Source organism: Equus asinus, chromosome 20, assembly GCF_041296235.1.
Source record: "Equus asinus isolate D_3611 breed Donkey chromosome 20, EquAss-T2T_v2, whole genome shotgun sequence".
NCBI classification, from domain to species: Eukaryota; Metazoa; Chordata; class Mammalia; order Perissodactyla; family Equidae; genus Equus; species Equus asinus.
In genome coordinates this window covers 16,333,216-16,357,245 of record NC_091809.1, presented here as the reverse complement: position 1 = coordinate 16,357,245, position 24,030 = coordinate 16,333,216, and the positions used below count along the sequence as shown (strand labels likewise).

Here is a 24,030-nt window from a genome sequence, read left to right as displayed (position 1 = left end):
CAGGACAAGAGTCAGGACTGTCCTGGGTACACCAGGCTGTATAGTCATTCCACCCAGCATATAAGGGGAAACAGCCAGATGTCCTGCATGTGGAAGATGCAGAGGAACCAAAGGTGACGCGGATGCCATGACATGTCAGCAGGTGGCAGTGTGACAGAAGGTAACCACCAAGGACCAGGGGTTTCCCCACTGCCCTAATGCCGGATCCCCTGGAATTTAAACATGATCTGGGGGAGAATTGACGGGGAAGACCCAGCCTTAACTGAAATGAAGTTTCTGCCACTTCGCAGAATTGGAGGAGCTCCAAATAGGAATTAAGTTCTATGATAGAAAAAAACATGTGAGAGTCAGGTTTTCGTGATCTGGAATCCGTGAGCGTAAAATTCTTTCCTGCTAGATGGGGTCGCGTTTCCCTCTTCTGGTCTTATTTTAAATGGCAGAGAAAAGTGATAACGCCAGAAGGCAGGGATTGGTAAAAGGGCTTTTCTCCACGCCCCGGTGCCCTTCCACATCTTTCCCCTTCCAGGTCCTCCTGAACGACACCGGCCCCTCCATTCATCATTTTATTAAAAGCGGTTGCCTTGAGCCCCGCCTTCTCGGGGGACCCAAGAAGAAATCAGTGTGTTATAAATTAACCATGACAAGGCATCACCCCAGGAGCCCTGCCAGCTGGATGCCGGCCCTCCACAGTCCAGCCCAGATTCTCAGCCTGCCAGGACCTGTCACAGCCCCTGGTCCAGCTGCCTGCTCGTCCTGGGCTCAGAGCCTGGAGTTTCTCCTCTCTCTGCCAGCATGCTGAAGCTCAGCAGTATTCAGAATAATCTTCCTCCACATAGTTGGAGGGGAACCAGCCAACCTGGAAAGAGAGGAGGAAGTAGTCAGGGCAGCCTCTCCACATTCTCTTGCTGTTCATCAACACACCAGGCAGCTTCGCTCCCACCTCAGGGCCTTTGCACCTGCCATAACTGCTACCGCAGAAAGCACATCCCCTAGATATACACACAGCTGATTTCCCTTGCTTCCTACAGTTCTCTACTCACATGTCACCTTATCAGTAAGGACTTCTTAACTATCTTGCTTAAAACTGCAAACCCCATTCACCCCAACACTCCTTATCTCTTTTTTCCCGCTGAATTTTTCTCCATGGCACTTATCAGCATCTAATTGATTATATATGTTATTTATTTATGTGAGCTCCACAGGGCAGAGATTTTTGTCTGTCTTATTCATCATTAAGTCCAAAGAGCTTAGAATAGTTCCTACAACACAGTAGATACTTAATAAATTTAGTTGGATGGATAGATAGATAGATAGATAGATAGATAGACAGACAGACAGACAGAGAGATAGATAGATGAAAGGAAGGATGGATGGAAGGATGGAAGGAAGGAAGGATGGATGGATGGATGGATGGAAGGATGGATGGAAGGAAGGATGGATGGATGGATGGATGGGTGGATGGATGGATGGACGGATGGACAGAAGGATGGATGGATGGAAGGATGGGTGGGTGGGTGGATTGATGGAAGGAAGGATGGATGGATGATGGATGGATGAATGGACAGATGGATTAAATGATGGATGGATGGGTGAATCCTTTACAGCTCAGACCTTCCTAAACACCCCAGAAGGCTCTCTCAAACCCTAATTGTCCTCCACTGCAGACTAAACTTACCCTCCATGGTTCTTAACAACACTGCACACTTAAGCAATTATCCAGGTCATTTTGTCACGTACATTTCCCCAGGTAGAAAGTAAACTCCTAACCACTGTCCTTGTCATCATTCAACAAATATTTTTGAGAAACCATTACAAGTGAGGCAGTATTCTAGTGGCTAGGAATTCATCAACAGATGAAATAAAGAAGACTCTCTGCCTTTGTGAGACAAAAATAAGAACCAGGCAGAAACAAACTTTTTGAGGAAATTTGAGGCCCCTTCCTGACAGTCTGAATTCAAGCAGGCAAAGGAGCACAAAAGGCAAAAATGGTTAGTCCTGGCTCTGCCTCTTCACTCATTCAATATTTATTGAGTACCTACTATGTGCTGATCAGTGTTCCAGGCGCTGGTGACATTGCAGTGAACAAGATAGACACAAATCCCTGCCTTCATGTTCCCCAAACATGCCAATCACTCTCTCACCCCAGGGCCTTTGCACATGCTGATCCTTCCACCTGGAATAATTCCTCCCAGCCCCCCTCATGACCTTTTAGCCTGGCTAACTTTACTCATCCCTCAGTGATCAGCTTGGTCTCTCAGAAGTTGTCCTGACTTGCTCTCACGGTAAGTCAGGGGTTCCCTTCGGGGGGAGTCCCATGCTGCCCTGTGATTCCCCATCTCAACTTGATCATGCAACATTGTAACTGCTTGGTTGCAGGTCTATTCTCCTCACTGGACTACAAGTTTCATGAAGGCAGTGATTGTACTGGATTTTTTTCTGTCTCCTTGGCACCCAGCAGAATGCCAGGCGCATAGAAAATAAATGCAATAAACAAATGTAAGTTGCATAAATGAATGAAATCTCTGTGAAATGAAATGTCCCTTCCTCCCGTCCGACCGGGAAGACCTCCACGTGAGCCACTCCCCACCTTCTCCATTCCACAATTCCAGGGCCGCTCCACCATGACCAGGTCACCCCCACGCCCTTTCCCCAGGCTGCCAAGCTCCCCCCAACTCACCCGGCCGTAGATCTCCCCTCGCCACCAGCCTTGTTGCCCCTTCTTATTAAGGATTTTGATGATGTCACCCTCCTTGAGGGACAGCTCTGATCGGTCCCGGGCGCAGAAGTCATAGCGGGCTTTGGCGGTACCAAAATACTTGGTGCTTCCAGCTGTGTAGGGAAGAGCAGAGGTGGGTGAAGGACCTGGGGCAGACACCTGCCCACTGTCAGGGAGACAGGTGAGGGAAGGTAATGCTCTCAGGAGGGTGACATCAAGATGCAGGGTCCCTCAATGCTTCTTTATGCAGAACCTCGGGTGCCCTGTGCTCTGGTGGGGCCACCATTGTACTCCTGGAATCATCGTTCCAGCCCAACCGGCATCCAAATTTAGAAAATAATACCATTTATAAATTTTTTAAATGGTTTGTACATATTTATAATAAAAAGAACAGAGGAAAGATGTGGAAAATTTCATTCTAGGCTGTTAACGCTAATATCTCAAGGAGGACCAAGGGTCCAAAAACAGAGAGGGAGTGGGGGAAAAATAAGAGGAAAAAAAAAAGAAATGAAAAACTTTCCATAGTACAATACTAAGCAACATTGTAGAACATAAAATTAATTTGTAGTATTTCTGCAAATATGCCAAGACTGAACACCCATATATCCACCAGGACAAATAAGTAACACACAGACAGATAGAAATATTTATTTGGGGGTCAGCCCGGTGGCACCGCTTCTCGGTAGCCTGGAGTTCACCAGTTGGGATCCCGGGTGTGGACATGGCACCGCTTGGCAAGCCATGCTGTGGCAGGCGTCCTGCATATAAAGTAGAGGAAGATGGGCACGGATGTTGGCTCAGGGCCAGTCTTCCTCAGCAAAAAGAGGAGGACTGCTGGTTGTTAGCTCAGGGCTAATCTTCCTCAAAAAAAAGAAAAAAAAGAAATATTTATTCGATTGGGTGATGAGAATAGAGGCAATTGTTGTCTCAGAGTCCTGATGTTACATTGGTGTTGCTTTTTAAACAATATAACAGTTTAACAATAATTAATTTTTAAATCCCTCTTTTAAAAACTTTCGGACATATAAGAATTTAGACACTATACCGCCTGTATGACTTTTCTGAAAAACGTTCTCCAGAATACACTCCAGCAAAATGAAATTTGAATCACAATGAGGAATTTAAAAAATAAAGAAAAACATGGAAAACAAGAAATATAGATGGAGTCTAAATAATTCTTGATACTATATTTTCAAAGTTAAATGCAACTGTCAAGAAAGGATTCCTAAAATAGGTCATAATTGTTTTAATTCATAGAAAACTGTAGCCAGCATTCCAGACAATTTCAACAAACCTGGTGGGTGAGAGATGCAAAGAGAAAGGAAAGTAAGAGTGCACTAAAGGTCTTGCCTTTTTGTGGGAGAAGGTTATAGATACTAAATAATCCTTGATATTGATACAAAAATATAGGCTTACAAGGTATAGATGAGGATCCTTCTGTTCCTAGTGTCCTCATCTTCCCAAATACAAAGTAACCCCTGGTCCCCTCTTCCATCCAAGCAAACCACTCAAGAACAAAGGGACAGCCAGGAGTGGGAAGGAGTTCTTGCTGTTTCACAGCTATGACCTCTGCACACCCACTGGAAGGAAAGCCCATGGCACCCCCAAACTTTCCCTCCACAGTGGGAAGGAGCTGGGGCTGCAGGCCCCCAGCCTGAGACCTCCTACCTGCTGGTTTGCTAATAGCTCTCCTCTCTGGCTCCTTGAAGGGGAACTGCAGGGTGGTGTCCAGCGACTTGAAACAATCCTTTAGGGAATTCTGCTGATAAAACTCCACCAGCTCCTGGAATGAGGACAACAAGACAGATGCTATCCCAGCGGGCCAGCCCAGCATGGGGCAGAGCAGGGAGGAGCTAGAGGGGCCACATCCAACTCTTCGCGTGAAGCAGGCCGCCCTGCTGGCCTCCCTGGCAAGTCACTCTTTGAATGCTCCCCATGATGGGGAGCTCATTCTCTTCCTGAGCAGCTAGGACCATTTCACGGGGAAGAGACCACATCGCCTATGGCCTGTTTTCCTAGTAGCCAGTTCACTTCATGATAAATTTACCAACTTGTCTGATGACCAGCTCACCAAAATCAACCCCCCCGTGGGCATCAAGAGTCTCATTTTTACAATTACTTATTATAATAACAGATGCTGTTTCTAAAGCACCTACTATGTGCTGGCCAGTGTGCAATCACACATTATCAAAATCTCCTAAAAACCCTGAGAGGGGAAATGCATTCATGATTCCCCTATTTTCTAAAAGGAGAAACTGAGTCATTAAGGAGCCAAGTTCCTCAGCCAGGGTCCCACAGCTGGAAAAGGGCAGATCCAGAATTCAGCCCCAGGGGAGGGGGCAGTAGCATGGAGTAGCCAAGAGCTGGCTTCTGTGTCATTATAGACTGATCTGAATTCAAGTCCCAGATTTGTTGCACATGTGAATATTTCTCCCACAAATGCTCAAGCTGATTCTAATAGTGGGGAGACAATCAGGTCAAAATTAAGAAACAGTCTTCAAAATAAAATATCTTGTGTTTTGGAGTCCTAGCCTCCAAAATTCCTAATATCGTGAAAGACCAAAAAAATAAATTAAAGACTGGGGAACTATTATAAACTAAGGAGATAAAAACTAAATGCAATATGGAATCCCTAGTTATGTCCTGGGGGAAAACATTGCTATAAAAGGCATAATTGGGGCAACCAGCGGGATTGGGGTATGGACTGCATATTAGATAATAATTTTGTATCAGTGTCCAACTTCCTGAGTGTTATAATGGTCCTGCAGTGAGGCGTGAGAACGTCTTGGTTCTCTGGACGTTCATGCTAAAGTATTTATACTGATGCCAACCACTTACCCATAAATAATGCAAATAAATGTGTGAGTGTGTGTGTGCAGAGAGAGAGAGAGGGAAGGCAAGAGGGGCAGAATATTAACAATTAATAAACTAGGTGAAAGGCTTACAGATGTTCATTACACAATTCCAGTAACTTTTCCAAAAATTTTCAGAAATAAAAAATGGAGGAAATATTCTTCTGAATAAAAAGTCTGGGGGAAACAAAGGTTTGCGGAGTGAATTATCAGTCCCTAACCTTTTGGGGAGTCAAGGATCCCTTTGAGGAGCAAGCGAAATCTGAGACACCACCCCGCCCCCACCCGCCAAAAAAAAACACAAAAAACACACGTATGTGCAAGAGTTGGGATTTTCTTTCAGAGGATCCAAGAATCCATAGGCCATGGGTAAGATTTATGTGATTTAGTGCGATGGGGTTAAAATGTCTAAAACCTAGCCCAAAATTACAGGACATCAAATAGAAGCAAAAACACTTGAAAAGCATTTGAATTCTCAGTGAGATGGTCAATAAGCAGATTAGGCAGAGCTGAGTCATGAAGTCTGACAAAAATAGGGGTTCTACAGACCTCAGCTTTACCCATCTGTGAAATGGGAACTCAGAGAGTGAGTTGAGGGGATTAACTGGAGTCCCATCTATAATATGACCATCACTCGGTAAGTGATCCATAAATGCTCACTGTTGTTATTTATTATTACTATTAATAATCTCATTGTTAGTCATTAAGAGAATGAGTTTAAAGCCAATTGCTTCATAGTGTCCTTGGAGGGGCTGCTATGAACGTAGGTAAGCGGGGGATCCTAAGATAGAGCTTCAAGGACAATCCTGGCCAGATTCTGGGGGTCTGGGGTTAGGGGGTAGATTGGCCCTTACCACAAGCCCCCGGAAAGCTTTCTTCTCTGTAATCCGGTACAGTCCTTCCGCTGTCATAATTTTAATATGCTTGACCTCAACATTATACCTGGAAACAGAGAGAGAGAGGGCCAGGAGTTCTTGGGGAGGGGTCTCAGCCCCAGACCACATGCCCCCGACAATGGAGGAAGCAATCTTGGCTACTTCCTGGAGGGGGCGACCACTGGAGCCCAAAGAATGAAGCTGCCTCCTGCTGTTCCAACAGGATCCCTTCCCTGGGGCCATTGCTGCTCTAAGCCTTCATTTCTTCCTCTTTAATAGCAGTCATCTTCCCTGACTCATGGGGTTGCTGAGAAGTCGAGAAGACCTTGTAAAGAAAGTCATGTTCCAGAATAGAGAGGATGAGATCTCCATTGCCATCAATACGGCGGACACAGATTAGCAAGGACACAGGAAGGATATTCACTTCTGCCAATATGCAAAACTAGATTTAAAATATCTACTACAGAAAACCCCTAGAAATGTTGGGAAAAAAAGTGCTGCGCTCTCAAAAAAGTAAGGGAAATTCCTGGAGGCCAAAAATGAGGATGAAACTAAAAACTGAGCAATAAGCATCAACTGCTGCCCTAAGGAGTTGCTGATCTTAGTAACCAAGGAGTTCATGCTTTGATGATCACGTCGAAAGAGGAGATGAGTTACTGGGTCTACACAGGGTGGAGGGTTGGCATTGGGTCCAGCCATAAGGCTGGACTGTCGAAAAGCTACACCTTCAGGAAAAGAGGTGAGCTAGAAAAACCACACCCACGAGCACGATAAGAAGCAGGGACAATAAGAAAGCTTGTCTCTGGGGCCGGCCTGGTGGCGCAGTGGTTAAGTGCGCACATTCTGCTTCGGTGGCTCAGGGTTCGCTGGTTCAGATCCCGGGAGCAGACATGGCTCCGCTTGGCGCACCATGCTGTGGTAGGCATCCCACATATAAAATGGAGGAAAATGGGCACGGATGTTAGCTGAGGGCCAGTCTTCCTCAGCAAAAAGAGGAGGATTGGCAGCAGGTGTTAGCTCAGGGCTAATCTTCCTCACAAAAAAAAAAAAGAAAGAAAGCTTGTCTCAGAGACCCCAAACAGAAAAGTCACCCTTAAGAATTTACAGCCTCAGTCCTGCCCTCACGTAGATTTGGGATTTGAAGTGAAACCACCTGTGTGGTCTGGGAAACTAAGAAATTCACCTAAAATTTTTTAACCTGAAAAACAAATGAACCTGTGGGTGATCCCCACAGGAGCGAATGCAAAATTTCTGGAGACCCAGGCAGCAAAAGATACCCATGGGGAAAGCCCCGCTTAAGATCACAAGACAAAATTAGAAAATCCACAAGGAAACGGGTCACCGTGGGCGAGAAGCTGTGTACACAACAGACAGAGCCAAGGTCTGCGAGACCTGGGTTCAGACTATGCTTCTGCCTCCTCCTAGGTTGTCAATGCAAAGAAATAAAAAAGATTTTAAAACACTGAGGACCCACAGGGGCTCAATAAATCGTGGCTATCGGGACTGGACATTCTCTTCCTCTCAGGCACCTGCAACACCAGGTCACAGGACAGATAAGTCAGGGAGGGAGGAGTTACTTAATGCTGATGGCAAACTCCGCCGCGTCCTTCACCCTCTGCCGCACCAAGAACGTCCCGTCCGACCGATTGGTGAGGATGCTTTCCGCTCCCGCGCGCTCCATGGGGCCAGCATACCTGGCAAGAAACACCAAAGAGAGAGGTCCACACAGCCCTCATATAGTTATACGGAGGCTGCTTTTCCTCCCAACTCTGCGATTTCTTAAGTTGGCGACAGCCTGGGTCCAGCAGGCTTAGACACTAATGTAAGCCCGGAGGAGGCAGTGGCCAGAGTTCAGAAGTGGGCAGTGACCATCACACCTCTGTAAGTCACACCTGGGGTTTTGGCAAATGGATTGCGGGAGAAAACTCAGTCCTTCGGGTCTGGTTGTGTTTCTGTGCGACATCATAAGAAATACATATTTGGTCTCTGACTCCACTTCCCGGCACATAGCTTCTAAAACCTTTGAAACCTCTGAAGAGATAAGCATCTTTGTATATACTGATGAGATGTCTGGGGGCTGGGGGCTTCTGGACAGCCTCTGGACGGGGGAGGGTGGCCAGAAGAGGAGCCAACCACGTGATCAGAGGGTTGGAGCTTTCTGCCCCATCTTCCCGGGCTCCCGGGAAGTTGAGTGAATCACTAATGGCCAATGATTGACTCAATCATGGCTATGTAAGGATGCCTCCAGTTAAAAACCCTAACCATGGGCATCTGGAGAGCATCTGAATTGGTGAACACATGGAGGTGCCAGGAGGGGGGCACGCCTGGAGAGGGCATGGAGGCTCTGGACCCCTTCCCCCACACTTTGCCCTCTGCATCTCTTCCATCTGGTTGTTTCTGAGTTGTATCCTTTTAGAGGAAACTAGTAATCGGGCAAGTAAAATGTTTCTCTGAGTTCTGTGAGTTTTGTGTTAGCAAATTATCGAAACCAAGGAGGGGGCTGTGGGAACCGCATTTTTAGAGCCAGTTGGTCAGAAGTACTGGAGACCTGGGCTCGAGACAGGCATCTGAAGTGGGGGCAGTCTTGTGGGACTGAGACCCTAACCTGTGGGATGGACACTAACTCCAGGTAGACAGTGTCAGCGTTGAATTGAATGGTAGGACAGCCAGCTGGTGTCGGAGGATTGGAGCACTGTTTGGTATGGGGAAAAGATAACACATTTGGTTTCAGAAGTATTGAGAGTGTGCATATAGAAAAGCAGTTGCTGTTTTTTCTTTTACTGGAATTCGGCATTCTCGGATAGGCGTTTACTGAGTGTCCACTGGTTACCCATCTCTGTGGTCACCAGAACAGACAGTGAGGAAGGTGAGGCACTAGCCTCGGGTACACAATTTAAAGGGGGAGCCAAAAAACTCAGACATCAAGATAAATAATAACAAATAAAATAAGTAGTATCTTCATGTAATATTTTAAAAAATCCAAATGACAGGAAAAGTGGCTACAAAAAGGAAGGAAGTACCGATATGTGCTACCATGTGGATGGACATTGAAAATAGGATGCTGAGTGAGAGAAGCCAGTCACAAAAAGTCACATGTTTTACGTTTCCACTTATATGAAATGTCCAGAACAGGCAAATCCACAGACACAGGGAGTGGATTTGTGGTTGTCACAGGCTGGGGCAGGGGGATGGGGAGTGACTGCTAACGGGGATGAGGTTTCCTTTGGGGGCGATGGAATATTCTGGAGCTAGATAGAGGTGGTGCTTGCACAGCATCGTGACTGAACTAAATCTCATTGAATAGAAATGTGAATATGAATATATTTATGCTGTAAATGTAAATATATAATAAGTACTATATATTAATTATAGATGATATCTAATTATAATATAGAAATGTGATTATGAATATATTTATCCTATAAATGTAAATGTATAATATATGCTATATATTAATTATAGATAATATATAATTATATATAACATACAAATGTGAATATGAATATGTTTATGCTATAACCCTAAATACACAACATACATAAGATATGTTAACTATAGATTATATGTTATTATAGGTGATATGAAAATGTGAGTATCTCATGCTGTAAACGAAACACATAGCATAAATAATATATATTAATTTTAGATAATATATAATCATATATGATATATAAATGTAAGTATGTAACATAAATGCCACTTTAAATGGTTAATTTTACTTTATGTGATTTCCACTTCAACTTAAGAGATGAATGCAAAAAAATCCACAGTGAACAAAATGTCAAAATTTTAAACAAAGCCAAAATTCGACTCCACACTTGCCCAATTCACTGCAGCCACCCCTCCCTCTTCCCAGCCTTGTCATGTCCTGTTTTTATTTACAATCTTGATATTTTGCTCATCGTGAATTTTTTTTTGCCTCGTTTTTGATTGATTTTTTAAAACATTACGGATCTCGATAGCTGAGTTTTTTGGTGCCCCCTTAAATTTTGCACGTGAAGAGAGTGCCTCACTCTCCCCACCTAGTCCCGGCCCTGGTCCCCGGTGACCACGTCTGGGGAGGGGCGGGCAGCGTGAGAACAGCCTCCAAAGACCCCGGTTCGAATCCTGGCTTTGCCACTTAGTCGCTCTGTGACCTCAAGAGCTGATTTGGTCACTCTGAGCCCCAACTTCCTCTTCTGAAAAGAGGGAGATGAAACTACCCACTCCAGAGTGACATTTTTGACCAACGGTGACAGTGCCGTTGAAGCACTTCGTTCATGGGAGACACTCGGGAATTCTGTCTCTTGTGTTATTATGACTTCCAAGAGGCAGTAAAGTCTGGCTTTGGAGTCAGGCAGACTTGGGTTCGAATCCCACCTCTGTCACTTCCTCACGGTGTGACATTGAACAAGTCACGTCCTCCTCTCCCAGCCTGGGTTTCTTCCTTTACAAGAACGGAGTAAGAATAGCACCTACCTCAAAGGGTTATTACCAGAATTAAAGGAGCTCCTTAAAGAGCTGGCACACGGCCACAAACACAATACCACATCACATCACGTCTAAGACGCCGAGATTGTAAAAGGCACTGTTCTTTTATGGGCCATTAGGAAATAAAAATTACTACCCATAAAATCAGGCAGAAAACTGAGACTGCACTGATGTAAGAGCCATTCTAATGTCAGAGATGTTAAAACGTGAAAAAAAAGTGCATTTTAGAATTGATGCAATGTGGTCCTAGCAGCTAATCCTAATAATAACAGATAATAAAGTGTTTACATGTGCCAGGCACAGGACTAGGCACTTTACAGGTAGTAGCTCGCTGAAGCTTCACAGCAACTTTATGAAGCAGATACAGGTATTAACCTGTATTTTCCAGAAAGGAAAGCAGGAATAACCAGGTATTTTACAGAAAGGAAAACCGCAGCACAGAAAGGTTGAGTTACCGGCCCAGGGTCACACAGCTGGGAAATGGTAGAATCTGGATTTGCACCCAGGTCAGTGTGCTCCAGGAGCCACACTGTAAACCTCCACCCCTCATGCTCCATATGCAAAAGGTGATCAAAAAAAGGAGGAAGGGGCTGCCATTACCATCACCACCATCATTTTCTTCCAGTGGGACCATAATCTCCAAAAGGACAAAAGGACTCTCTTTTGTCTGTTCTCTCCTTGGCAGCCCTCCAGTGCAGGGCTGGACCCTAGCAGTCGAGGCCCAGGGTTTGGATAATGAATAAGTGATTGGTTTGGAGCCCCCTCCCACGCCCACCCTAGGCACCCATCACAGAGGCCCCAAGGTAAAAATAAGAAAGGTGGTTCTACTCACCAGAGATGAACAGACAGGTCTTGAGGGGGACCCTAGGGACAGAGACAGAGACTGAGACTTAGGGCAAAGGGCCCAGCTTGGCAATAGACTACAGGGCACTTCATTCATTCATTCATTCATTCAGAGACTGGTCCATGATCAATTAAATCAAGGAGTGTCCAACCACCTGTTTTAGCATGACCCTCAAGCTAAGAATGGTTTTCACATTTTTAAATGGTTGACAAAAATCAAAAGAATATTTCCTGGAATGCAAGGATTATATGAAATTCACATGTCAGGGTGTATAAATTCAGTTTTATTAGAATACTTCATGCCCACGCATTCACAGATCATCTGTGGCTGCTCTTGCGCTGCTATGGCAGAGCTGAGCAGTCTCAACAGAGAATATCTGACCTACAAAGCTGAAAATGTCTACTATCTCTTTGCTTACAGAAAAATTTTGCCAATCTCCGATCTAAATAAATGTAAAAGTGGTTGCTTTCACCACCTTACACCCATTAGGATGGCTACTGTTAAAAAAAAAAAAAAGAAAGAAAGAAAGAAAGAAAGAGGGGCCAGCCCAGCGGCGCAGTGGTTAAGTTCACATATTCCACTTTGGTGGCCCGGGGTTCACTGGTTCAGATCCCAGGTGTGGACATGGCACCACTTGGCAAGCCATGCTGTGGTGGCGTCCCACATATAAAGTAGAGGAAGATGGGCACGGATGTTAGCTGAGGGCCAGTCTTCCTCAGCAAAAAAGAGGAGGATTGGCAGCAGTTAGCTCAGGGATAATCTTCCTCAAAAAAAAAAAAAAACTAAAAAAAGAAAGAAAATACCAAGTATTGGTAAGGCTATGGAGAAATTGGAACCCTTGTGCATTACTGGTAGGAATGTAAAATGGTACAGTTGCTGTGGAGAACAGATGGCTGTTCCTCAAAAAATTAAAAATAGAATTACTATATGACCCAGCAATTCCTCCTCTGGGTATACACCCAAAAGAGTTGAAAACAGGGACTCAGAGAGGTATTTGTACATCCGTATTCATAGCAGCATTATTCACGGTGGCCAAGAAAGGAAGTAACCAAAGTGTCCATCAACAGGTGAATGGATAAACAAAATGGGGTATATACACACCGTGGCATATTATTCAGCCTTAATAGGGAAGGGAATTCTGACACCTGCTACAACATGGATGAATCTTGAAGACATTATGCTCAGTGCGAGAAGCCAGACACAAAAGGACAAATGCAGTATGATTCTGCTTATGAGACCCCTACAAATTCGTAGAGACATATCTAAATTCATAGAGACAGAAAGCAGAACGGTGGCTGCAGAGGCTAAGGAGTAGGGGGTAGTGAGAAGTTAGTTTTATCGGTACAGACTTTCAGTTTTGCAAGATGAAGGAGTTTCTGGAGATGGATGATGTGATGATGGCAGTAAAACGAAGTGAATGTACTTAATACCGCTTAACGGTACACTTAACAAATGGTCAAAATGGTAAACTTTATGTTATGTGTATTTTACCATAGTTAAAAATAATGTTCCAAAACGTCATCCCCAAAGAAAACCCACACCCATCACCCATTAAGCAGTTAGTCCCTATTCGCTCCATCTCCAGCATCTGGACACTACCAATTTGCTTTCTGTTCCTACGGATTTACCTATTTTAGACATTTCATAAAAATAGAATCATTGCAATGTTTACTAAATACCACTGAAGTGTACGCTTTAAAATGCTCAAGTTTACATTGCCCAACTTTCATCTCAATTTTTTTAAAAGGGAGAAAAAAGAATGAAGTGTTCCGTGTACAGTGATAGAGAAAGATCCTAAGATATGTTAAGTAGGGAAAAAAAGCAAGCTGCAAAATAATGAGTATTGCACCTTTTCAGTAAACCATGGGGGAAACATAAATCCATATTTTTATCTATTTGTATTTGCATTAAGAAACTCTAGGCAGACATACAAAGAACAAAGAATAGTAATTATCTTGTGAGTTGGGTGGTGCCAAGAGGACGGGGAGCCTTGAATAGAAAGGAGAATTGTCATTTTTTTCTGAGTTTTCTCAGAGCCGTCATTGTAACAGGAGAAGAGGAGGCAAGGATGGGTGTAGATTTAAAGAGGCAGCTACATTTGCAGACAGAAATTGGAGAGATGTCCAGATCTTGGCTTCTGAATGCATGTCCCACTGGAAGGACCAGGGCTCCTTGGGAAAATGGTGGATTCCAAGAACAGGGGAGGGAAGATACGAGATAAGTCTGATACTGTGCTGGAAAATAAGGCAGGGCTCAAAGAATGATGAAGACATGTCAAAGGGAGAGAAGAGCCAGTGTGAAGGGGCATCCCGCTGGCAAAGGCTGGGATGATTTTAAAATAAGAATCCACAAGCATTTCCTGAGATAGACAGATACACACAGGCATAGATGATTGATAAATAAATAGATACTTAGACACATAGATACAAAGAAGATTGATAGATACCTTGATATATAGGTAGATACATAGATGATTGATAGATACATAGATAGATAGGTACATAGATGATGATCATTAGATACATAGATGATTGATTGATAGGTAGATGAATACACAGATGATTGATAGATAAATAGACATATAGATGATTGATAGATACTTAGATACATAGATACATAGATGATGATCATTAGATACATAGATGATTGATTGATAGGTAAATGAATACATAGATAATTGTTAGATATATAGATAACTGATTGATACATATAAAAATACATGCATAGATACATACATACACAGACAGATTGGAAGAAACAGCTCCTCCCTACTCTAGAACGCCAGCTAATAAATTTGGAAGGGATGGTGGGGTTGGAAATTCATAACGTATCTCCCCAGGAGAAACCTGGACAACCCCAGGCCAAAAAAAAAAAAAAGGAATCTCTAAAAGAGTTTTTGGGGAAAGCTGGCAAAATTTAAATACAGACTATGGATTAAATAATAGTATAAGGTCAATGTTGAGCTTCATGCTTTTTAAAATCACGCGATGGTGACGTAAGAGAGGGTTCTCGTAAACATACTTAGGGGTGAAGGGTAAATATGTCTGTAAACTCACTTTTCAGTGTCTCAGGAAAAATAAATAATATAAATTTCTAAAAAGAAAGAATTAAAGTGTGCAGAGAAAGAGAGCAAATGGGAGCAAATGTTGACAGCTAGTGAATCCGGGTAAAGGACATACAGAGTTCTTTGCGTTATTCTCAAGACTTTTCTGGAAGTCTGAAATGATATAAAATTAAAGCAAGAAAAATGGAGAAAGTTTCCCTCTGCAGGCTCCTATTTGGGCTGTGAAGCGGGCAGTGGGGTCGTTGGCTGTGAAGGAGGGAGGAGGAGAAATGGCTGAGGTCTGGGGACCGTGGGAAAGATGCTGAAGTCCTCGTAAAGAGCGAGGGAACAGCTGAAGAATGACAGAGGCTGGGCAGGATGGTGCACAGGTCTGTTCACAGGAGCTGAGCAAGGAGGCACAGAGAACTGACACCTCACAGGACTCCATTCGGTGCCTCTGAAGGAAGCCAGGGACTGGCCAGCCTTCTGGACCCCTGCTCCTTGTCCTGTATGAGGAAGAGGACCTTCATACAAGAAGAATTGAGGAGGAAAGGACTGGTCGTCACTCCCAGGGTGGACCCCACTCTGGGCTCAGTCAGGTAGGTAGGCAGAACCTCGAGTTTGAGAATGACCCACCATGATGGGTAGCCCCCTCCATCTCTCCGCTAGTGTCTCCCCAAGGCTGCCCACCCTGGCAGGACCCTCTGTGGACCCCCTTTCCCTCGCTCTGTCCAGAGCTGAGGCACTCACATGCACATAGGGCTTGACCCTGTTACAGGGAAACCAGCCAACTTCATTGGTAGATGTGTTCCTGCCCTAAAAAGTTGGGAGGGAAAGAATAAGAGGTTATAAGCATCCATGCACATGTGTGTCCATTTTTCTACCCAATGGACACTCCGCCTGTCCATTTATCTCTCTGTGGCCTGATTGACTCAGAGAGGCACCAGCCAGCATCAACTTCCTGGGACGACAGCCAGCTCAGAAGATCCACACCAGCCCCAGAAACTCCTGTCTACACCACCCTCCCCAGGTGTCTCCTCCAGAACAGCCCTTCCTTGCTGGAGTCCAGTGGCGCCGTGACCCCATTTCCTGAGGTCACCTACACCCAAGGCCCCACACTGGAGTCCTTCTACATCATTCCCACAGCCCCAGCCTGTACCTCCCACCAGTTCTGTTCGGCCTCAGCCTTGGTGAGCTCCACGATGTCTCCAAGGTTGAGCCGTAGAAAAGGTCCGAAGGCTCCAGGGGGTGGAGGTAGCCCGTAGTACTCCTGACACACCTCCATCTTGGGCAGGCCTGGAGGAGAGGGAAGGCGGTGGCACCATGTGGTCGTTAGTTAAGGATTTTCAAACCTGAGTCTCACTACCCACCGGGATGGTGAAAATGAAAAAGTCTGACAATACTAAGTGGTGGTGAGGACATGGAGCAAATGGAACTCTCCTGCATTGCTGGTGGGAATCCACTTTGGAAAACTGTTTGGCAGTATCTACTAAAGCTAAGTAGATGCCTACCTTGTGAGCCAGCAATGCCACTCCAGTGTATACACGCAAGAGAAATGAAAACATATGTTCACAAAAGACATAGACAGGAATTTTCACAGCACTTTCATTCACAATAGCCAAAATCTGGCAACAAACCAAACGTCCTCAATAAGATGGATGAACACAACGTGGTATAATCATACAATGGAATACTATACAGCAATGAAAAAGAACAAGCTACTGCTACAAGCAACCCCATCAGTGAATCTCAGCAACATCATGCTGAATAGAAGAAGCCAGATACGGTAAGCCATATCCATTTTATATATATAATATATATATATAATGAATATGTATAAGTGTGTGTATATATAAGATACATAAAACATATATATGTGTGTATATATAGGATATGTATAAGAATATACATCTATAATATATACACTCATACACACACTCATACATATTTCCTCCTATTGAGGACATTTGAGTGGTTTCCAGTTTTTGACAAAGCTGATATATACATTTTTAGTAAATAAAGCTGAATATATATTATGTTATTATATTATATATAAATACTACATATATATATTTCCTTCTATTGAGCTTATTTGGGTTGTTTCTAGTTTTTGACAAAGCTGATGCATACATTTTTGTATAAAGCTGATTATATATTATTATATTATATATATAAATATTATATATATATTTCTCCTATTGAGGACATTTGTGTTGTTTCTAGTTCTTGACAAAGCTGATACATACACTTTTGTATAAAGCTGATTATATATTATTATATTACATACATATTCCTCCTATTGAGGACATTTGAGTTGTTGCTTTTTCGTGTGTGTGAGAAAGATTGGCCCTGAGCTAACATCTGTTGCCAATCTTCCTCCTTTTGCTTGAGGAAGATTGTCACTGAGCTAACATCAGTGCCAATCTGCCTCCATTTTATGTAGCATGCTGCCACAGTGTGGCTTGACGAGAGGTACTAGGTCATTGCCTGGGATCCGAACCTGCGAACCCCGGGCCGCCAAAGCAGAGTGCCTGAACTTAACCACTATACCACTGGGCCAGCGCCAAGTTGTTGCTAATATTTGACTGTTCCAAATAAAGCTGGAATATCTATATCTCTCTATCTATAATATGGATAGATACCTATATATCGATATAGATAGGTAGGTAGATAAATAGACACAGATAGATATGAAATCTGAGTCTTTACACTGACTCTGTATAACTATGAGCAAAGAGTTTATTTCTCCCAGCCACACCAAACTGTTCTCACTTCTTTCCTAATGCCTTGTCCTCCTGCTTCCTAGCCTTTGCATGTGTTCCCTCTGCCTAGAACACTCCTGCCCTCCTCCTCACCTGTCCAACTCCTCCTCATCCTTCAAGTGTCCACTTAAATGTCTCCTCCTCTGAGAAGCCTTCCCTGAACACTCGGCTTCATTGGGTCCCCCAGCTTCCTGCTCCAGAAAACCCTCTACTTTGCTCACCTCAACCATAATGTCTTAACCAAAGTCTGTCCCCCGTTACCACCTGGGAGCTTTGGGAGAGCGAGAAGTACTACTGTTTTAGTCATCATTTGCCCCAGGTGATATATACGGTAGGATGCTGAATAAAAGTCAGTCATCACTGCTGCGATTCCATAAAACTCATTAACATATGAATGAATCCAGCCTCTTCCCCTGACACTGGGCTAAAAAGAATTCTGCCTGGGCCAAGCTGTGTCTTCTGCTCCCCCATCTTCCAGGTGGAGAACACTTGGCTGAAACCACCATATTACAATTGGATTTTGTGATGCAGAATCAATAGGAGAAGGAATGAGGGCAACTCTCAGAAGTGTACCTGGCTGGCTAAGATTACTAAGGAGTTTGCCAGCAAGGGGGTAAAAAAAAAAAGATGCAGTGGATGGAGGAAAAGGAAAAGTGGATAGAAGAGAAAGAATCTTAACAAGGATTGCTGGGGTCCACGCATCGCCTTCCTAGTGTATGAGCAAATGAAGTAAAGAATTTGAGTCGGTTATTTTTAAGCTCCTTTTGAGTTTCTAGGACTGGAACAAATGGATCACAATTTTAGAAGCAGGACATTATGTGGTCGTTCATATCATTGGTGAGACCTGTCCCTGGGCCAGCATCATGGGGGCAAAAACCAGATTTCCTCCTGCCCCACACAGCACCTTCTGCTGACTCACCCAGTTCATTCCTTTTTTTGTCCTGAGCGCGGCGATGTGGCTTATCCTGGAGGGAGAGACCGAGAAAGCAAGGATGACTACCTACGTTCAGCCTGAGGCATCCTCAGCCCCTATCTGAGCATCCAGCAAAGGGACACGCCCACTGCTGGGGTCTCCTGGGTCCTCCCCTCTTTACTCCAGATGATTTTCCATGCACAGAAAGGAGCATGGGGGTCTTACCTTCTTCATAGTTCCTGCAGAATCTATGGGAGGGAGAAGGAAATAGTTAGGATGGGAAATCCCCCACGCAGAACCAACCCCACCTCCCACCCTGTCTCCCACTGGTTACCTTGCCCGTGTCGTCCACACGGAGGGACCCTCCCCAGACACTCCTTGTGTGCTGGTGCCCGGCACCGATGACAACGGTAGCCCTGATAGAAGGTGCCTCTGGGGTGCAGGGGGGAGATAAAGGAGAGTCAATGATGTTGAACGGAAATAGCCAATCATCTTTCCAACAATGTGAAGGGTCGCTGTGGGTTCTCTTTAGAGCAGGAGAGAGATGGAGAAGCTGAAGATCGAAAGAGAGCCTCCCACCTCCCAACTCAGGGGACTTGACAGCCAAAAGGACCCCCTCTAAAGAGGAAGAGCTGACCAAGCACAGGACACAGGCGCGTCCTCCCAGACTCCCACCTCAGCAGCATCTGGCAAGCTTTGCAGGATGTAGTCTCTTCAAAGGAATACATCTGGAAGTCATGCCCATTGGCAGTGGCATTCTCAGGGTAGATGTTGGAGCTGAAGAGGAAAGATAATTCCATGCAATGGAATAGTATTCAGCCACAACAAGGAATGAAGCACCAATACATGCAGCAACTTGGAGGTATCAAACTTCGTTCCTTTTGATGGCTGTATACTATTCCACTGCATGGATATATCATATTGTGTTTCTCCATCCATCCATTGATGGACATTCAGGTTGTTGCCACCTTTTGGCTACTGTGACTAGTGCTGCTATGAACATGAGTGGAGATAGAAAGGAGATGAGTGGTTGCCAAGGGCTGGGAGTTGGGGAACGGAAAGTGATGCTTCATGGAAAGCATTTCCTTTTGGGGGGATTAAAATGTTTTGGAACTAGATAGAGGTGGTGCTTGCACAACACTGTGAACGTGCTAAATGCTATTGAATTGTACACTTTAAAACGGCCACTTTTTGGTTATATGAATTTCATCTCAAGAAGGAGGAGGAGGAAGAGAAGGGAGTTCCAGGCAGTGGCTGAAGCTCACACAGAGCCTTGGCATTCTGGGGATACAAACAGCCTTAAAAGCCTGTCCCTCCCATTCCCTAGATGAGGAAACTGAAGTTCAGAGTGGTTCTACAGAATGTCAAGCCAGAGGTGAGACCAGAGCACAGAATTGCCTCCCACCCCTGCACCCACGTGACCTATCCTCTGAGGATAGAAAGATGGACGAGGAGGGGGTCTCACAGGGCCATCTCGAACTGCTCCATCCACTTCTTCTTCAGCTCTCGCGTCTTGAAGAACAGCTCATAGCCCTGAGCACCTTGGTCTTCGATTAGGAGAAACATGTGAGTCCACTGCAGAGAAGCAGGGTTCAGGATGAAGGCACTCACCCTGCAGAGGGTGGGACCACACACCCACTGACCCCTCTCCCTCTAGGGAGAAAAGGATCGGGCCAGGAACAGCCTCCCTGCCCCCAGGGACGGCATGGGTACCCTCGTCCAGGGCTACGCAGGAGAACCAAATACACACCCACAAATCTAAAATCACACACGCATAATACACACTCAGGTCTGAGACACACACACCACACACACACACAAACACATTCCAAAGGCCAAATGGAGATCCTTAGACTGCACTGGGGCTCTGGAGCATTGGGATTCCCCAGTTCGGGCCTCAGAGCCCCACCTTCTTGTTGTCGCGCTCTCCGGAGGAGTCATCTCGAACCTGGAAGCTGTGCAGGTTCACAAAGTCCTTGAGGTCGTAGGAGTCCCCTCGGCGCTTACAGATGAGCAGAGCTTTGTCGAGCAGGAAAGCGTACCTGGGAGCAGCTGGGTCAGGTGCTTCTGTCTGGCTCCTCCCAATAGTCCCCATCAGCTGACCCCTTTCACCTTCCTGGCCACACCCACCTGTCCATCTTGACCTCACCCAGTCCTGCCAGATGTCAGTCTCGGCTCCACCCACACGTCCATGCTGTCTGCGCTCTGCTGGTCCATCTAGGCTCCAACCCATGGTCCAGGTAGCCCCACTCACCTGTCTATCTAGAAACTGACCCAGCCCTGACCCAGGCTCCACCCCATATTCCTGTTGGCTCCACCCACCTGCCTATCTAGGAGCCTGGCTCCGCCCCTGCCCAGGCTCCGCCCCAGATCCCCGCAGGCTCCACCCACCTGTCCATCTTGGAGCGCCGCTCCACCGAGGTGATCTTGAGCTCTCCGTCGATCTTGGGCCGGCCGTAGTGGGCTAGAGACTGGTCCTAGGTGGCAGGCAGGGGGTCCGTCCGGCAAGGCGCCACCAAGGAGGAGACCATACACCTTTCCCACGTGGCCACACCCCCGGCCCTCCCTGCCCCACCCCCTCACCAGGTTCTCGATGGACAGCTGGAAGTTGGTGATCTGCCGCATCGTCTCGTTGTCCCGCTTGACCTCGTTCACGCACTGCGCCAGGTCCTGGGGGTGGGGCAGGGGTGAGCCTGGGCCCCCCACCCGGAACAGTCCCCTGCCTGGGCAGGGATAGGGGGCCAGCCCCCGCCAAGGGCCGGCAGGAGGCATGGACAGGGCGCTCACAGCATGTCACTGTCCCCAAGGGGGATGCTGCGAATAACTCATTGGACATACAGACGTGTAGCCGTGGGGCAGGGAAGTTGCCCGTGGGTGTGACCGTGGCCTGCACGGCGCTGCACAGCACCGCCTTGAGTGTGCATGTGCATGTGCATAACTATCGCTCCTATGTGTGACCGTCACCCCCACACCTCACTCACCCTCATGGCATCCAGGGCCAGCCGCAGGTTCTCCTTCTCCACGGTGTCTTGTGTGTGTTTCACCAGCTCCTGCGTGACCCAAGGAGACAACCATCACGTGGGTCTGCCCCTTCCTGCTGGAGGGCCTTCTAAAGAAGCCTGGCCCATCGGCTCCTCCTTCCTTCCCCTGCTGTCCCTGGAGGCTGGGGGGCGTGGCCAGAATGACCCATCCAGAGTGTCCTATAGCCCAGCCCTCAGAAGAGAGCCCCAACCCCACTCCCCAGACACAGAGAGGTCGGTGTGCACCTGGAGAAGGAGGTGGTACTTGAGTACCCGCTGCATGGGCACCATCAGCAGGTCCCGCAAGGTGAACCTCCCATTGTTCGCTCGCTGAGAACATTCCTGCAGGACCAGAGAGCCACGTGAGTAAAGTGAGATGGCGGCAGATGTAGATTCTCCTAGAGCCTGAAACGTCCTATCTCCCCCAAGGAAATAAGGAATAAAGGATGCTGTGGCGTGAGGGGTGGTTTAAGAGCCAGCTGGAAGGCTAGCAAACACTGCCCCAGGTAGAGGCTCAGGATTCCGCCAGCTGAGAAGAGCTGGAGAGAGAGAGATGGACACATCTGGAGCATCCCCGCTGGAGGGAGCAAAGAAGGTGGATGTAGGGCCCACACAGGTGGATCCTCATCATGCCTGCCCACTCTGTGCTTCCACTAGACCCACGGGTCCAGGTTGAGGTTCAGTCCAGGATCAGGCTCAACCCTGGATCAGGGCTTGGCTGGGATCAGGGCTCAGTGTGAAGTTGGAGCTCAGCCCAGACTTGGGGCACAGCCAGGATTGGGGCTCAGCCTGGAGCTGGAGTTCAGTTCAGGGTCACAGTTCAGTTCAGGGTCAGGACCACAGCCTGGCGTCAGGGCTCAGCGCAGTGTCGCGGTTCAGCTGGGGTCGGGGCTCAGTGCTCCAGCCCATCACCTCCTGCTCCATTTCCCCTACCTGGCTGCCCAGTACCTCCCTCCCCAAAGCAGGAAGACCCTTGACTGCGCTGCAGCAGAAAGTGGCGCCATCTCCAATTCAGTGTCCTCCTGACTGCCTCCAGGGCCTCAGGACTGGGAGACACGCCCCCACCAGATGTGGCCCCGCCCCCACCTCCAGCTTCATCTGCACATCCTCCCGGGCTGTGGCCACGCGGTCCAGGTGCTTGCTGGCCGACTCCACCTGGCTGCAGTAGCGGCCATAGACGAGGAACCTGCGGGAAGAGGACAGGCAGCCAGGTAATTGTGGCTGTCACCAAGGTCAGGCAGATCTGGGTGTCAGTCCCAGCCCCGCCTCTTCCCAGCTGGGTGATGCTGAGCCCCAGTCTTGCCATCTGTAAAATGGGCATCACAATGGCACCTCCCACATGGGGTTTTGTAGCGTTAAATGAGATAATGTACAAGAAGCTCCTAGCACATCACCTGGAGGTTGTCTCCACTTAATGCTCATTTACTTAAAAAACACTTATTGAGCACCCACTGTGTGCCAGGCCCTATGCTAAGCACTTTAAACATCAATTTATTCAATCCTCACCACCATCCTAGGAGGTACATTCCTATATCACAATGATTTTATAGTTGTGGGAGCAGAAGCACAGAGAGGTTGAGTAACTTCCCAGTGCCACACAGCTCGCAAGAGGCAGAGCTGGGAATTAAACCAGAGATGGGTGGCCTCTTGCCCATGAGCTTACAAGGAAAAGCCCTCCCGGTTCAGTGGTCCCCAAGAGCAAGTTCTCCCAAAGGCCCAGGGCTCCAGGCTGGCCAGCTGGGTCTTACCTCTCCTTGTATTTGATGAAGACCTGGTACAGGGTGGGTGCACTGGGAGTGGCCAGGGCTTCCTTCATCTCCCTTAGGAAGTGGGTGTGCACACGAAGCAGGTCCTACTTGGAAGGAGGGATGAGGGCTGGGGCCAGAGCCTGGGGGCACATCCACTCCCCACTATGGTGCTCAATTCCCAACCCCCACAGTGCAGGGACAAGTGGGGCCAGCAGATTGTCCCCACTGGACAAAGGTCCTGGGCCACTGGGCATCAGCTAGCTCACCTCAATATTGATGAAGATGATCTCGATGTCTTGAGGTTTGAGGAACCGCTGCAGGGGCTTCATGAAGTGCTGTGGGGAGGGGAGAGAAGGATGAAGGAAGATGAGACCCCTCCCTCCAGCCTAGGCTCAGAGAGACAGGGACAAGGAGACAGAGACAGAAAGAGACAAGCAAATGGAGGGAGAGGGAGAGAGATGCAGAGAGAGAGAGTTGGAGAATGTCCACACAACAGCCTGGACATGACTGTTCATAGCAGAATTATTCATAACAGCACAAGAGTGGAAACAACCCATACACCCATCAATAGATGAACGAATAAACACAATGTGGCCCATCCATACATTGGAATATTATTTGGTCATGAAAAGGAATGAGGTACTGACACATGCCACAATGTGGATGGACCTTAAAAACATGATGTTCAGTGACAGAAGTCAGACACAAGAGGCCACATGGCATGTGATTCCATTTATGTGAAATGTCCAGAACAGGCAAATCCATAGAGAAAGAAAGTGCATCAGTG

General features: G+C 46.7%; 1 protein-coding gene across 1 annotated transcript in view; it reads right to left on the bottom strand.

The window, feature by feature from the left end:
• Positions 1–550: 550 nt before the first annotated feature.
• Positions 551–24,030, bottom strand: part of VAV1 (vav guanine nucleotide exchange factor 1) — a 56,717-nt gene continuing 33,237 nt past the window's right edge. Inside the window, exons 7-27 of the mRNA XM_014843645.3 lie at positions 23,510–23,578; positions 23,244–23,347; positions 22,582–22,681; positions 21,742–21,837; positions 21,457–21,525; positions 21,059–21,145; positions 20,867–20,952; positions 20,385–20,517; positions 19,941–20,050; positions 19,151–19,252; positions 18,810–18,907; positions 18,701–18,723; positions 18,482–18,527; positions 15,960–16,096; positions 15,551–15,616; positions 11,746–11,777; positions 8,021–8,137; positions 6,423–6,510; positions 4,385–4,499; positions 2,678–2,829; positions 551–856 (exon numbers count right to left, since the gene is read on the bottom strand). Of these exons, the coding sequence (XP_014699131.1) occupies positions 803–856; positions 2,678–2,829; positions 4,385–4,499; positions 6,423–6,510; positions 8,021–8,137; positions 11,746–11,777; positions 15,551–15,616; positions 15,960–16,096; positions 18,482–18,527; positions 18,701–18,723; positions 18,810–18,907; positions 19,151–19,252; positions 19,941–20,050; positions 20,385–20,517; positions 20,867–20,952; positions 21,059–21,145; positions 21,457–21,525; positions 21,742–21,837; positions 22,582–22,681; positions 23,244–23,347; positions 23,510–23,578 (1,884 nt within the window). The 3' untranslated portion in view covers positions 551–802. The remainder of the gene's footprint in view (positions 857–2,677; positions 2,830–4,384; positions 4,500–6,422; positions 6,511–8,020; positions 8,138–11,745; positions 11,778–15,550; positions 15,617–15,959; positions 16,097–18,481; positions 18,528–18,700; positions 18,724–18,809; positions 18,908–19,150; positions 19,253–19,940; positions 20,051–20,384; positions 20,518–20,866; positions 20,953–21,058; positions 21,146–21,456; positions 21,526–21,741; positions 21,838–22,581; positions 22,682–23,243; positions 23,348–23,509; positions 23,579–24,030) is intronic.